A 16,620-nucleotide genomic window follows, 5' to 3' on the forward strand; every position below is an offset into this window, starting at 1 on the left:
TAAACATTCTAAATATTGGCACACATGTATATTTGACAAGGTAATATATATATTGTTTTCAGAATATTAAATACCTCTATATCCTTATTACATGTTGTATAATTTTCCCCTTAAATGATATGACTTAATTATGTTAGTTATGTAATTATTAACGTGTCTAATTAGTCTAATTATACCATGTTGTGGTGCTTTTAAAAAATTGTTTTAAAAATCCTCAGTTTTGTTTCAATGAGTTACATAGGAGGTAAGTCATAGGAAAGCAGTAAAGCAGTTCCTAAGATGTAGGCAGCTGCTAGGTTGACTTGCCATACTTCCATAGATATGGTCAATGAGTCCAAATAGATTTGAACAGTTTATTACTCATGGCACAGCAGGCAGCATGAGCTTCATATTTAAATTGGTTGCCCTTTCCGCCTAGTCTTGTGGGGGCAATTTGTGTTGGTGTCATAGCTGAGGAACCCTGAGTTTATGAACCACCACCCGCCCCCCCCACCAATCTTATAAAGGGACTGCTAGCAAACTAGTCCAAGAGGAAGACATTATCTTTGTACTTGTCAGGAAACAAATCTGCCCTCAGACTGGGAGGGAAACACTATCTCTAGCTTCCAAGTAAGTTTGCAGACATCCTTGAAAAGATTGCTAGACAAAAGGTGTCATAAGGTGTGTATAAACACTATGGAGAATTACCTTCCAATCAGAAAGAAAGTTGATTTGGCTTTTTATGGGAACTCTGAGGTGTTCTGAAATGTAGTTCTTTTTTCCTACCCACTCTACACCCCCCAAACACCTCCACCTAAAATAGAACTGTCAGCTAGATTATCTAAAAATATAAACAGATAATCACACTAAACTTCCTAAACTTAATTGTATTAATCTTCCTGAAATTAAAAATTAAGATAATTTTAAAAACTTAAGATAAAAGTAATACAAATGAATGAAACGTATGTGTAGAGTCTTGGACAAACATATGAACTTTATTTGAGATTGTGTTTCATATGAGAATCAGCAAATAATATACCCAATTTCATAATGTTTATAAATATAAGACAATTTTTATATTATCAAATTGAACATCTTTAAAAATGATTTTTAGGAAATTTTTTGTTGTCTAAATAAATTAACCTATAATAATGAGCCTTTTCTGATTTTGTGTGGTATATTAGTATTTGGGCAATCTGAAATTCTTGAGGAACTTTGAGAATCTAAAGTTATTTAGAATAAACTTTCTCTTGCTGAGTTATTTTAATCACACAGTATTCTATACTACAAATATTGATTAAAGAATTTATAAAGAAAAGGTTCCATGTGGTAAAACAGAATGTCTGAAGATTTTTGGTTGTAGTAGATGAAATTTCTCTTTGTTTGCTGAAGACTTGCATAAAGGTTACAAGTAATAGTTCTCCAGCCCTAACAGAATAATTTCTTTTCAGAATCTCTAGGGCTGCGTGGTAAAGTTCTGCGGAAAATTGAAGAGCTCAGGACAAAGATAAAAACCCTTTCCTCTGGAATTCCTGATGAATTTATATGTCCGATAACTAGGGAGCTTATGAAAGATCCTGTCATCGCATCAGGTTTGTGATGCTATTCTAAATTTCAGGGCATATTATGTACTAAATGAATAAATAATGTAGACAGTTCACAGAAGTTTGTTTAAATGTGAAACTTTTTCAAAATTACTTTATTTCTCATAAGTTCTTTCTTTTTTTTTTTCTTTTTAAAAATTCCTTAGATCTGAGGTGAACTATTGAACATTGTATATTTCTTAATGAATAAAATTGGATGGAGCAGGTTTGGATAAGATTAGAGACAAAAGAAATAAGCTTGACAAGCCTTACTTAAACTTGTGAAATATGTATTTAGTTACTAGAATGTATAGTTAAAATATTGTTTTTTAAGTTACACTGTTGAGATCTATTATATTTATTTTGTCTATCATGAATTTAAACAACCTTACAGAAATAAGAATTTAAAGGTTATAAAGTTACATCATTTCACATTAATTTCTAATCTTTGTCAATGAACACAGACATACATACTTTACATAGTTGTTGTAGTCAGTGAATCCATATTGTGCTTTTTATTTTTAAGACTGTTATATACATTTCTGAATATTGACTTAGTCTACATAATTTTCAGTGTTAATAACTTTACTCCATTGTAGCTCTATGCTACAATTTGACTCTTCTACTATTTGGTGTATGTATATGTTTGAAAAGCTTTATATTGTTAATAGCATTGTGCTGATATCTTGGTACTCCTTTCATTGTGTTGTTAGCATTACTTAGGGGTATTTTCATGACATGTGTTCCCCAAAGCAGAATTAACCAATCAGAATATTTTATGAATGTTAAAAAGAACAGTTTTGATAGTTCTTGTTAGATTTGTTATTAGATTGTTTTCTAGAAAAAAATGTTTAGAATGCTACCAGAAATGTATGTAAGTGTACCTGTTTTTCCAGTTTTGTGATCATTGAATTTTAGAACTCATTTATTTTTGCAAGTTTAATACTGGTTTGAAACTGTATTCCTTTTTTTTTTAATTAATTTTTTTTTTTTTGCTGAATTTACATTTATTTACTCTAATTTTGTTTGTTATGCCAGTAGTGTACTTTTACAGTTAAACTAAATTATTGTTAAACAGTAAGTAAAAAAGCTTAAAAGTCTTTAAGGAAGTGTGCACATGTGGGCCCCTTTCTGTTTGTTTTTTTTCCCAGAAATCTTTAGACTGCCTCGTTTCTGGTCTGGATCAGTTATAGTGGAGGCAAAATTCCACTACAGTGGAGGTGTAGTGGAGTGTAGTCTGAGAGTGAGTTGATGGTTGATGGGGGTGATAATAAACTGGGACTTATGTCCTAACCTTACCCAGCTCATCAGAGAGACAGGTATACCAGATTTGGGGAAATCTGTAATTAGATGCAGGCATTAATTATTTAAATACATCTTTTCTTAATTGTAGTAAAATACACATAAAATTTACTGTCTTAACCATTTTTAAGTGTATTACACTATTGTGTAACCAATCTCCAGAATTTTTTCTTCTTGCAAAACTGAAACTATCTATACCTTCTTGTTTCTATGAATTTGACTATTCTACATATCTCATATAAGTGGAACCATACAGTGTTTGTCTTTTTGTGTCTGGCTTATTTCATTTAGCATAATGTCCTCGAGGTTCATCCACATTGTAGCCTGTGTCAGAATTTCGTTCCTTTTTAAAGCTGAATAATACACCATTGTATGTGTACACTACATCTTGTTTATCCATTCATCTATCAATGGATGTTTGGTTTCCTTCCAGCTTTTGGCTATTATGAATAATGCTGCTGTGAACAGGGATATACAAATATCTCTTTGAGTTGCTGCTTTCAATTCTTTTGGATAAATGCCCAGAAGTCGAATTGCTAGGTTATATCGTAATTCTTTTTTTTTTTCCTTTTTTATTTATTTATTTATTTTTCACATCTTTATTGGTGTATAAATGCTCCACAGTGTTTGTGTGCTGCACAACAAAGTGAATCAACTATATGTATACATGTATCCCCATATCCCCTCCCACTTGAGCCTCCCTCCCACCCTCCCTATCCCACCCCTCTAGGTGGTCACAAAGCACCGAGCTGATCTCCCTGTGCTATGCAGCTGCTTCCCACTAGCCATCTATTTTACATTTGGTAGTGTATATGTGTCGGTGCTACTCTCTCACTTCATCCCAGCTTCCCCTTCCCCACCCCGTGCCCTCAAGTCTGTTCTCTACGTCTGCATCTTTATTCCTGCCCTGCCACTAGGTTCATCAGTACTGCTTTTTTAAATTCCATATATATGCGTTAACGGTATTTGTTTTTCTCTTTCTGACTGTCTTCACTCTGTATGACAGATTCTAGGTCCATCCACCTCACTACAAATAACTCAGTTTTGTTCCTTTTTATGGCTGAGTAATATTCCATTGTATATATGTGCCACATCTTCTTTATCCAGTCATCTGTCGATGGACATTTAGGTTACTTCCATGTCCGGGGTATTGTAAATAGTGCTGCAGTGAACACTGTGGTACATGTCTCTTTTTGAATTATGGTTTTCTCAGGGTATATCCCCAGTAGTGGGATTGCTGGCTCATACGGTAGTTCTATTTTTAGTTTTTTAAGGAACCTCCATACTGTTCTCCATAGTGGCTGTATCAGTTTACATTCCCACCAACAATGCAGGAGGGTTCCCTTTTCTCCACACCCTCTCGAGCATTTATTGTTTCTAGAGTTTTTGATGATGGCCATTCTGACTGGTGTGAGGTGATACCTCATTGTGGTCTTGATTTGCATTTCTCTAATGATTAGTGTTGTTGAGCATCTTTTCATGCATTTGTTGGCCATCTGTATGTCTTCTTTGGAAAAATGTCTATTTAGGTCTTCCGCCCATTTTTGGACTGAGTTGTTTGTTTTTGTGATATTGAGCTGCATGAGCTGCATGTATATTTTGGAGATTAATCCTTTGTCAGTTGCTTCATTTGAAAATATTTTCTCCCGTTCTGAGGGTTGTCTTTTTGTCTTGTTTATGGTTTCCTTTGCTGTGCAAACGCTTTTAAGTTTCATTAGGTCCCATTTGTTTTTTTTTTGTTTTTATTTCCCTTTAGGAGATGGGTCAAAAAGGATCTTGCTGTGATTTATGTCAAGAGTGTTCTACCTACGTTTTCTTCTAAGAGTTTTATAGTGTCTGGCCTTACATTTAGGTCTTTAATCCATTTTGAGTTTATTTTTGTGTATGGTGTTAGGGTGTGTTCCAATTTCATTCTTTTACATGTAGCTGTCCATTTTACCCAGCACCACTTATTGAAGAGACTGTCTTTTCTCCATTGTATATCCTTGCCTCCTTTGTCAAAGATAAGGTGACCATATGTGCGTGGGTTTATCTCTGGGCTTTCTATCCTGTTCCATTGATCTATATTTCTGTTTTTGTGTCAGTACTATACTGTCTTGATTACTGTAGCTTTGTAGTATAGTCTGAAGTCAGGGAGCCTGATTCCGCCAGCTCCGTTTTTCTTTCTCGAGATTGCTATGGCTATTTGGGTCTTTTGTGTTTCCATATAAATTGTAAAATTTCTTGTTCTAGTTTTGTGAAAAATGCCATAGGTAATTTGATAGGGATTGCACTGAACTACCCTGCTTTGGGTAGTATAGTCATTTTCACAGTATTGATTCTTCCAATCCAGCAGCATGGTATATCTCTCCATCTGTTTATGTTATCTTTGATTTCTTTCATCAGTGTTTTATAGTTTTCTGAGTACAGGTCTTTTGCCTCCTTAGGTAGGTTTATTCCTAAGTATTTTATTCTTTCTGTTGTGATGGTAAATGGGATTGTTTCCTTAATTTCTCTTTCTGATCTTTCACTGTTAGTGTATAAGAATTCAAGAGATTTCTGTGCATTAATTTTGTATCCTGAAACCTTACCAAATGCATTAGTTCTAGTAGTTTTCTGGTGGCATCTTTCAGATTTTCTTTGTATGGTATCATGTCATCGAAAACAGTGACAGTTTTACTTCTTTTCCAATTTATATTCCTTTTATTTCTTTTTCTTCTCTGAATGCTGTGGCTAGGACTTCCAATACTATGTTGAATAATAGTGGCGAGAGTGGACCTCCTTGTCTTGTTCCTGATCTTAGAGGAAATGCTTTCAGTTTTTCACCGTCAAGAATGATGTTGGCTGCTGGTTTGTCATATATGGCCTTTATTATGTTGAGGTAGGTTCCCTCTATGCCCACTTTCTGGAGAGTTTTTATCATAAATGGGTGTTGAATTTTGTCAAAAGCTGTTTCTGCATCTACTGAGATGATCATATGGTTTTTATTCTTTCATTTGTTAATATGGTGTATCACATTGATTGTTTTGCATATATTGAAGAATCCTTGCATCCCTGAGATAAATCGCACTTGATCATAGTGTACAGTCTTTTTAATGTGTTGTTGGATTCTGTTTGCTAGTATTTTGTTGAGGATTTTTACATCTATATTCATCAGTGATGTTGGTCTGTAATTTTCTTTTTTTGTAGTATCTTTGTCTGGTTTTGATATCAGGCTGATGGTGGCCTCGTAGAATGAGTTTGGGAGTGTTCCATTCTCTGCAATTTTTTGGAAGAGTTTGAGAAGGACGGGTGTTACCTCTTCTCTAAATGTTTGATAGAATTCACCTGTGAAGCCATCTGGTCCTGGACTTTTGTTTGTTGGAAGATTTTTCATTACGGTTTCAATTTCATTACCTGTGATTGGTCTGTTTATATTTTCTCATTCTTCCTGGTTCAATCTTGGAATGTTGTACTTTTCCAAGAATTTGTCCATTTCTTCCAGGTTGTCCATTTTATTGGCACATAGCTGCTTGTAGTAGTCTCTTATGATCTTTTGTATTTCTGTGGTGTCAGTTGTAATGTCTCCGTTTTCATTTCTAATTTTATTGATTTGCGTCCTCTCTTTTTCTTGCTGAGTCTGGCTAAAGGTTTATCAATTTTGTTTATCTTCTCAAACAACTTTTAGTTTTATTGATCTTTGTTATTGTTTTCTTTGTTTCTGTTTCATTTATTTTTGCTTTGATCTTTATGATTTCTTCTACTAACTTTGGGTTTTGTTTGTTCTTCTTTCTCTAGTTCCTTTAGATGTAAGGTTAGATTGTTTGAGATTTTTCTTGTTTTTTGAGGTAGGATTGTATTGCTATAAACTTCCATCTTAGAAGTGCTTTTGCTGCATCCCATAGGTTTTGTATCATCGTGTTTTCTTTGTCATTTGTTTGTAGGTTATTTTTTTTATTTCTTCAGTAATCTCTGGTTATTTAGCAGCACACTATTTAGCCTCCCTGTATTTGTGTTTTTTACAGGTTTTTTTTTGTGTGTGTAATTGATTTCTAATCTCATAGTGTTGTGGTTGGAAAAGATACTTGATATGATTTGTGACCCAAGATGTGATCTATTCTGGGGAACTTTTCATGTGCACTTGAGAAGAAAGTGTACTCTTCCGCTTTTGGGTGGTATGTCCTGAAAATATTAATACGTCTGCCTGGTCTATTGTGTCATTTAAAGCTTGTGTTTCCTTATTTATTTTCTGCCTGGTTGATCTGTCTGTTGGTGTAAGTAGAGTGTTAAAGTCCCCCACTATTATTGTGTTACTGCCGATTTCTCCTTTTAAGGCTGTTGGTGTTTGCCTTATGAATTGAGGTGCTCCTACGTTGGGTGCATAAATATTTATAATTGTTATGTTTTCTTCTTGGATTGATCCCTTGATCATTATGTAGTGTTCTTCCTTACTTCTTGTAACAGTCTTTATTTTAAAGTCTATTTTATCTGATATGAGTATTGCTTACTCCAGCTTTCTTTTTTTTTTTTTTTAAATTTTATTTTTATATTTATTTTTGGCTGTGTTGGGTCTTCGTTTCTGTGCGAGGGCTTTCTCCAGTTGCGGCAAGCGGGGGCCACTCTTCATCGTGGTGCGCGGGCCGCTGTCGCGGTCTCTCGGGCTGCTCACTGTTGCGGTCTCTCTTGTTGCGGAGCACAGGCTCCAGACGCGCAGGCTCAGTAGTTGTGGCTCACAGGCCCAGCTGCCCCACGGCATGTGGGATCTTCCCAGACCAGGGCTCGAACCCGTGTCACCTGCATTGGCAGGCAGACTCTCAACCACTGCGCCACCAAGGAAGCCCCAGCTTTCTTTTGATTTCCATTTGCATGGGATATCTTTTTCCATCCCCTCACATTCAGTCTGTATGTGTCCCTAGGTCTGAAGTGGGTTTCTTGTAGACAGCATATATATGGGTCTTGTTTTTGTATCCATTCAGCCAGTCTGTCTTTTGGTTGGAGCATTTAATCCGTTTACATTCAGGGTGATTATCGATATGTATGTTCCTATTACCATTTTCTTAATTGATTTGGGTTTGTTTTTGTGGGTCTTTTTCTTCTCTTGTGTTTCCCACTTAGAGAAGTTCCTTTAGCATTTGTTGTAAGGCAGGTTTGGTGGTCCTGAATTCTCATAGCTTTTGCTTGTCTGTAAAGCTTTTGATTTTTCTGTCGAATCTGAATGATATCCTTGCTGGGTAGAGTACTCTTGGTTGTAGGTTTTTCCCTTTCATCATTTAAAATATATCCTGCCACTTCCTTCTGGCCTGTAAAGTTTCTGCTGAGAAATCAGCTGATATACTTATGGGATTCCCTTGTATGTTATTTTTTGCTTTTCCCTTGTACTTTTAATATTTTTTAAATTTAATTTTTGCTAGTTTGATTAATATGTGTCTTGGAGTGTTTCTCCTAGGCTTTAACCTCTCTGGGACTCTCTGAGCTTTCTGGACTTGAGTGGTTATTTCCCTTCCGGTGTTAGGGAAGTTTTCAACTATAATGTTTTCAAATATTTTCTCAGACCCTTTCTGTTTCTCTTCTACTTCTGGGACCCCTATTATTCGAATGGTGGTGTGTTTAATGTTGTCCCAGAGGTCTCTGAGACTGTCCTTACTTCTCATTCTTTTTTCTTTATTCTGCTCCACAGCAGTTATTTCTACCATTTTATCTTCCAGCTCACTTATTCTTTCTTCTGCCTCAGTTATTCTGCTATTGATTCCTTCTAGAGTATTTTTAATTTCATTTATTGTGTTGTTCCTCACTGTTTGTTCGCTCTTTAGTTCTTCTAGGTCCTTGTTAAACGTTTCTTGTATTTGCTCCATTCTGTTCCCGAGATTTTGGATCATCTTTACTATCATTACTCTTAAATTCTTTTTCAAGTCAGTTGGCTATTTCGTCTTCATTTATTTGGTGTCGTAGGTTTTTACTTTGCTCCTTGGTCTGTAACATGTTTTTGTCGTTTCTTTTTTTTTTTTTTTTTTTTTTTTTTTTGATGAGTGGGTTTGTATTCCTGTCTTACTGATTGTTTGGCCTGAGGCATCCAGCACTGGAGTTTGTAGGTGGTTGGGTAGAGCTGGTCTTGGTGCTGAGATGAGGACCTCTGGGAGGCCTCACTCTGATTAATATTCCCTGGGGTCTGAAGTTCTCTGTTAGTCCAGTGATTTGGACTCAGCATTCCCACCACAGGAGCTCAGGCCCAACTTCCGGGCTGGGAACCAAGATCCCGCAAGCTGTGCAGTTCAGCAAAAAATAAGAAAAAAAGGAGTAGTACAATAACAAAGAATAAATAATAAAATAAATTTAGAAAGATAAAAAATATATTAGGAAAAATAAAAATATAATTGAAACAACTACAACAAGGTAAAAGAAAACCACAACAGAAAAAAGAGAAACAAAGGAGTGAGGGGAACAAGCCAAAAGGAGCGAACAATAACAAAGTATAAAGAATAAAATAAAATTGGAAAAGTAAAAGATTAAAAAAAATGAAAATATAAAGGAGTCAACAACAAGGTAAAAGTGAACACCAACCTAAAAGAAGAAAAAAAGAAAAAGCCTTGGCTATGGGGGTGGAGTTTATGCAGGGGTGGAACTTAGGCAGGGGTGGGGCTTAGGCTGTGGTAAGACCTGCGGGGGGGCGGGTTAAGTTTAAGCATGGGGCGGGGCTTAGGCTCAAGACCCACACAGCTGGCAAAGGCCTTGGGGGCAAGGCCTAGGCTTAGGACCTGCACAGAAGGGGAGAGGCAGCACATCCAGAGGGCCTCCGGAGTGTGGAGTTCCAGAGTTTGGAGGTAGGGCCCTGTGTGAGGGTGTGTGGGTGGGGTTTAGGCCCAGCTCAATGGAGGGGGTCTCGGGGTGTCTCTGAGTGTAGATGTAGGGCCCTGGGTGGGGGTGTAGGGCTGGGGCTTGGGCTCTGCGCAGCAGAAGGGAGGCTCTGAGGGCAGAGGATTATGCCCACAAGGGCAGCAGGCTCCCCAGTGCCCAAATGGGCAGGCAAAGCACTGGCCGCGTTCCTTTCCATTCTTCCACCCCCAACAGTCTCCCCCATCACCGCTGGACCCCAACCATGGGTGGGTCCCACTGGGTGTAGGAACTCCTCCCCTCCCCCAGCCGCCCCTCTGGGGTGCTGGTCCCAGAGGTCCGGCCTTTACTTTTGGTCCCCTTTCCCTCCCTCCCACTCTCTCAGGACCCGCGTGGCTAGAGGGGGCCTAGGTGGGCAGAGGATCAGGACCGGGATCTCTGCAGGCTCCCGGGGGGCCCAAGTGGGCAGGGGAAACCCTGGACATGCTCCCTTTTGATCCTCTGCCCTCCCAATTGTCCCCCCCCCTCCCCTAGCTGCCCCTCAGGGGCTCTGGTCCCATCCCGCCTCCACTTCTCCTCCCCCATCACTGCCCTCCCCCACACACCTCACATCCTACCCGGTCACTGGGGGTTCCTCTCGTCCCCTTAGGTGTCCGTGGTCCCCCACTGGTCCCTGGTAGGTGCTCTAGTTGTGCAGAGACTCAAATTCCATGTCCTCCTAGTCTGCCATCTTGACTCTGCCCTGTCTTGCAGTCTTAATGTGAATGTTTCTGTAGAATAAATTACCTAAAGCTGCAGTTACTGAAGGATACTGACAAATTGTCCTCTCAACATTATATGGGGTCCCTATTTCCCATATCCTTGCCTCTACTGGGTGTTAGCAGTCTTAATCTTTCTCATTCTAATAAGGGAGAAGTAATCTCAGTTTGCATTTTTTTGTATAATATTGAGTTTGAGCTCTTTTAAATGTTTTTAACCATTTATAATTCCTTATGTGACTCTCTTATTCATCAGCATTTAATTCAAATTTAATTTCATTATTTTCAGTTATTATTTAGTAAGAAACATACTTATGGGGGCCCCTATGATCTGGTAGTTGAGCATATATATGCACTGAAGAACCAGACTGCCTGGGTCTAAATCTGTTTCATTACTTATTAGCTGAGTTACCTTGTGGGAGGCTATATAATCTTGCTGTGTCTCATTTTCCTTATGTACAAAATGGGATACTAGTACTTAACCTCATGGCATTCTTATAAGAATCAAATGAGTTAATGCATGTTAGGTACTTAAAAGAGCACCACTCAATAAATGGCAGTGAACTCGTTTAATTTCAGGCTATGAAACTTTCTCTGAGCATGGTAATGGCCGTATATTTTTGGCTTTGGTACATTATATCAGGACCCTTATTTGCAACTGAAAGAAACTCAACTTGAAATAGGTTAAGCAGAAACGGTAATTATTAAAAGTTATTGTGAGTCGCAGGAAAAACTGGCACCAGAGACTTGAGTGTTGTCGGGGTACTGTTTCTTATCTGGTCCAAGGCTTCTGAATATCCACCTTCTGTGATACTCAGTGTGCCTTTTCCATGTGTTAGAAAAACATGAACACCTGTAGGTCCCAAATTTTACATTTTACAGTTTCACCCACCAGAAAGGGACCATTCTGACATTTCTCTCTAGTGCCAACTCCAAAAATCCCAGAAGCTCCCAACCTGATCCCAGAGCCTACCCCAGCGCTAGTCTCTGTAGGCGTGAGGTGCAGGGCTGAGATTTGTCCGACCGTGGAGAGTAGAATTGTGTATAAGTGGTGCAACATCATAAGGAGGATAGTGGTGGAAGGGACAGTTTCCAGAAAAGGGGTACTGACCAAATAATAAGTATTCACTACCTAGATTTTGCCATGTTTCCCATATCTTCAATTTCTAAGTAATATATACTTTCAGCTTACATTTCTACTTTTACCCAAAGGTTGGTAGAAAAACTTCTAAAGTTTGCAAATCGTTTGATTAGTTTTGAGGTTGTGTTTTGGGAAAGGGGTGTCCGGTTTTGTTGCATGGGATCAAATGTGAAACGGTGTTTCTTTGGGGAGTTAGAGATTTTCCTTGTATGTTTGTTACAAAATTTATATGGTTAATTTTTTATAAAGTTTCGATGGATATTTGAAGGAAAAGTACTTCTTCTCTTTGGTTGCAAAATTTTTTTTTGCAACATTATTGATATATTACAGTATATCAATACATAGATAGATATAGATATCAAATTGATAATTGTCCAATTCAGATCCTCTGTATCATTGGTATCCAGTAGAACTTTTTGTGATGGAAGTGTTCTTTGTACTGACCATTGTAGTAACATTAGGCACGTGTGGTTATTGAGCACTTGAAATGTGGCTGCTGTTACTGGGGATATGAATATTTTACTTAATTGTGATTGATTTAAATTCAAATAGCCACTTGTGGCTACTGTATTGGGCAGTACAGCTCCATAGTCTATTTTTTTGGATAAAATTTGTTGAGGTATAATTTAAATAATAAAATCTCTTCATTTTAAGTATACAGTGTGATGAGTTTTTGAAACGTGTATACCTGTGCATCCACCATCATGGTCAAGGTATAAATGCTATTATCATCCCAGAAAGTTCTTTTATCCCCTTTACAGTCAATATTTTTCCACCCCTGGCCTTATGTAACCACTGATCTGCTTTTTGGCACTCTAGATCATATTTGCCTTTCTAGAATTTGATATAAATGGAATCCTTCAGTATATACTTTTTATATCTGGCTTTTTTTCACTCAGCAGAATGCTTAGGATTCATTTATCTTATTGCACATATCAGTAATTCATTGCTTCAAATTGTTGAGTAGTGTTCCATTACATGGATATACCATAGTATATTTATCCATTAACTGTTAATGAACTTCTAAGGGCTTTTCCAGTTTATGGCTATTATGAATGAAGCTACTGTAACGTTCATGTACATGTCTTTGTCTGGACATGTTCCCTTTCTCTTGGTTAGTTAGGAGTGAAATTTATGTGTTGTATAGTAAGTGAATGTTTAACTTTCGAGAGAGACTGCCGAACTGTTTCTCCAAGTGGTTGCACCATTTAAGTTCCCAACTGAAAATTCCAATTTCTCCACATACTTGCCAACATTTGGTATTGTTAGTCTTTTAATTTTTGCCATTCTGGTGGGTGTGAAGTGGTATCTCATTGTACCTGTAATTTGCATTTTTCTAATTATTAGTGTTGTTGAGATTTTATCCTCTGTTTTCTTCTAGATGTTTTATAGTTGTATATATTTTTTTAAACATCTTTATTGAAGTATAATTGCCTTACAATGGTGTGTTAGCTTCTGCTTTATAACAAAGTGAATCAGTTATACATATACAATATGTTCCCATTTCTCTTCCCTCTTGCATCTCCCTCCCTCCCACCCTCCCCATCCCACCCCTCTAGGTGGTCACAAAGCACCGAGCTGATCTCCCTGTGCTATGCGGCTGCTTCCCACTAGCTATCTATTTTACATTTGGTAGTGTATATATGTCCATGACACTCTCTTACCCTGTCACATCTCACCCCACCCCCTCCCCATATCCTCAGGTCCATTCTCTGGTAGGTCTGTGTCTTTATTCCCGTCTTGCCACTAGGTTCTTCATGGCCTTTTTTTTTTTTTTTTTCTTAGATTCCGTATATATGTGTTAGCATACTGTATTTGTTTTTCTCTTTCTGACTTACTTCACTCTGTATGACAGACTCTAACTCCATCCGCCTCATTACAAATACCTCCATTTCATTTCTTTTTATGGCTGAGTAATATTCCATTGTATATATGTGCCACATCTTCTTTATCCATTCATCTGTCGATGGACATTTAGGTTGCTAGTTGTATATTTTATGTTTAGGTCTATGATTTATTTCAAGTTAATGTTTGTGTACTTTGCAAGATAAGAGTAAGCTTTTCTTCTTTCCTAAATGGGAATTCAATTGTTCCAACAGCATTAATTGAGGAATCTTTTCCCATTGAATTATTTTGGCATTTTGTTGAAAATCACTTGACTATATCACTGGTCTATTTCTAGATTTTTCTGTGACCTGTTGATCTTTACGTCTGTCCTTGTGCCGGTTACATCAGTGCCTTGATTACTGTAGCTTTATCTTGAAGTAGGTCTTCTTTTTTTCTTTTTTAAAGTAATTAATTAATTAATTAATTTTTGGCTGCATTGGTTCTCTGTTGCTGCACGCGGGTTTTCTTTAGCTGTGGCGAGCAGGGGCTACTCTTTGTTGCAGTGTGCGGGCTTCTCATTGCGGTGGTTTCTCTTGTTGCGGAGCATGGGCTCTAGGCACACGGGCTTCAGTAGTTGTGGCACACAGGCTCAGTAGTTGTGGCTCGTGGGCTCTAGAGCTCAGGGTTAGTAGTTCTGGCACATGGGCTTAATTGCTCCACGGCATGTGGGATCTTCCTTGACCAGGGCTCGAACCGTATTCTTAACCACTGTGCCACCAGGGAAGCCCTTGAAGTAAGTCTTGAAATCAGATAGTATAAGTCATATTAGTTCTTTTTTTTTAAGCATCTTTATTGGAGTATAATTGCTTTACAATGGTGTGTTAGTGTCTGCTGTATAACAAAGTGAATCAGCTATACATATACATATATCCCCATATCTCCTCCCTCTTGCATCTCCCTCCCACCCTCCCTGTTGCACCCCTCCAGTTGGACACAAAGCACTGAGCTGATCTCCCTGTGCTATGCAGCTGCTTCCCACTAGCTATCTATTTTACATTTGGTGGTGTATATATGTCCATGCCACTCTCTCACTTCATCCCAGCTTACCCTTCCCTTCCCATGTCCTCAAGTCCATTCTCTACATCTGCGTCCTTATTCCTGTCCTGCCCCTAGGTTCTTCAGAACCTTTTTTTTTGTTTTTTTGTTTTTTAGATTCCATATATATGTGTTAGCATATGGTGTTTGTTTTTCTCTTTCTGACTTACTTCACTCTGTGTGATAGTCTCTAGGTGCATCCACCTCACTACAAATAACTCAGTTTCATTTCTTTTTATGGCTGAGTAATATCCCATTGTATATATATGCCACATCTTCTTTATCCATTCATCTGTCAGTGGACACTTAGGTTGCTTCCATGTCCTGGCTGTTGTAAATAGAGCTGCAGTGAACACTGTGGTATGTGACTCTTTTTGAATTATGGTTTTCTTAGGGTATATGCCCAGTAGTAGGATTGCTGGGTTAGTATGGTAGTTCTATTTTTAGTTTTTTAAGGAACCTCCATACTGTTCTCCATAGTGGCTGTATCAATTTACATTCCCACCAACAGTGCAAGAGAGTTCCCTTTTCTCCACACCCTCTCCAGCATTTATTGTTTGTAGACTTTTTGATGATGGCCATTCTGACCAGTGTGAGGTGCTGCCTTATTGTGGTCTTGATTTGCATTTCTCTTAATGATTAGTGATGTTGAGCATCCTTTCATGTGTTTGTTGGCCATCTGTATATCTTCTTTGGAGAAATATCTATTTAGGTCTTCTGCCCATTTTTGAATTGGGTTGTTTGTTTTTTGTGATATTGAAGCTGCATGAGCTGCTTGTATATTTTGGAGATTAATCCTTTGTCAGTTGCTTCGTTTGTAAATATTTTCTCCCATTCTGAGGGTTGTCTTTTCGTCTTGTTTATGGTTTCCTTTGCTGTGCAAAAGCTTTTAAGTTTTATTAGGTCCCATTTGTTTATTTGTATTTTTATACCCATTTCTCTAGGAGGTGGGTCAAAAAGGATCTTGTTGTGATTTATGTCATAGAGTGTTCTGCCTATGTTTTCCTCTAAGAGTTTGATAGTGTCTGGCCTTACATTTAGGTCTTTAATCCATTTTGAGTTTATTTTTGTGGATGGTGCTAGGGAGTGTTCTAATTTCATTCTTTTACATGTATATGTCCATTTTTCCCAGCACCACTTATTGAAGAGACTGTCTTTTCTCCACTGTATATTTTTGCCTCCTTTACATATTCTTTTTCAAAACTGTTTTAGTTATTCTTGGTCTTTAGCATATTTCTGTATAGATTTTAGAATCACTTTCTCACTTTTTCTGGAAAAGCGTGCCAGATGTTTTTCTGTGTGTGTGTGTGTGAAAAAATAAATAACATAAAACTTACCTTCTTAACCATTTTTAAGTGTACAGTAGTGTTAACAGTATGCACATTGTTCTGTGACAGATCTCTAGAACTTTTTCATTTTGCGAAACTGAAATTCTCTATTCATTGAACAACTCTCCTGTTCCTCCTCTCCCCAGCCCCTGGTAACCACAGTCTACTTTCTGTTTCCATAGTTTACATACCTCATATAAGTGGAATCATCCAGTATTTATTTGTTTTTTTGTGGCTGGCTTATTACATTCAGTATAATGTCTTAAAGTTTCATTAAGGTTGCTACAACTGGCAGGATTTCCCTTCTATTAAGGCTGGATAATATTCCATTGTATGAGTATACCCTATCTTGTTTATCCCTTCATCCATTGTTGGACACTTGGGGTGCTTCTCCCTCTTGGCTGTTGTGAATAATGATGCTGGGAATATGGGTGTGCAGATAGCTCTTTGAGATTCTGTTTTCAATTCCTTTGGATATATACCCAGAAGTGTAATTGCTGGATCACATTGTAATTCTATTTTTAATTTTTTTGAGGAGCCTCCATACTATCTTTTGTAGTGACGGCACCATTTTACATTACTACCAACAATGCACGAGGGTTCTTATTTTTCTACATTCTCACCAACACTAGTTATTTTCTGGTTTTTGTTTTGTTTTGTTTTGATAGTGACTATCCTAATGGGTGTGAGGTGATTTCTCATTGTAGTTCTGATTTGCATTTTCCTAATGATTTGTGATGTTGAGCACCTTTTCATATGCTTGTTGGTCATTTGTACATCTTTGGAGAAATGTCTATTCAAGACCTTTGCACATTTAAAAA

The 16,620-nt window shown here is 37.6% G+C and overlaps 1 protein-coding gene across 4 annotated transcripts in view; it reads left to right on the forward strand.

Moving 5' to 3' along the window:
• The window catches only part of WDSUB1 (WD repeat, sterile alpha motif and U-box domain containing 1), a 74,053-nt gene that overhangs the window by 35,478 nt on the left and 21,955 nt on the right, over window positions 1–16,620 (forward strand). For all 4 annotated transcript variants that reach the window (XM_068545054.1, XM_068545055.1, XM_068545056.1 and 1 more), the window contains exon 10: window positions 1,431–1,571. In XM_068545054.1, the coding sequence (XP_068401155.1) occupies window positions 1,431–1,571 (141 nt within the window). The remainder of the gene's footprint in view (window positions 1–1,430; window positions 1,572–16,620) is intronic.

This window comes from Eschrichtius robustus, chromosome 5 (genome assembly GCF_028021215.1).
Source record: "Eschrichtius robustus isolate mEscRob2 chromosome 5, mEscRob2.pri, whole genome shotgun sequence".
Taxonomy (NCBI): Eukaryota; Metazoa; Chordata; class Mammalia; order Artiodactyla; family Eschrichtiidae; genus Eschrichtius; species Eschrichtius robustus.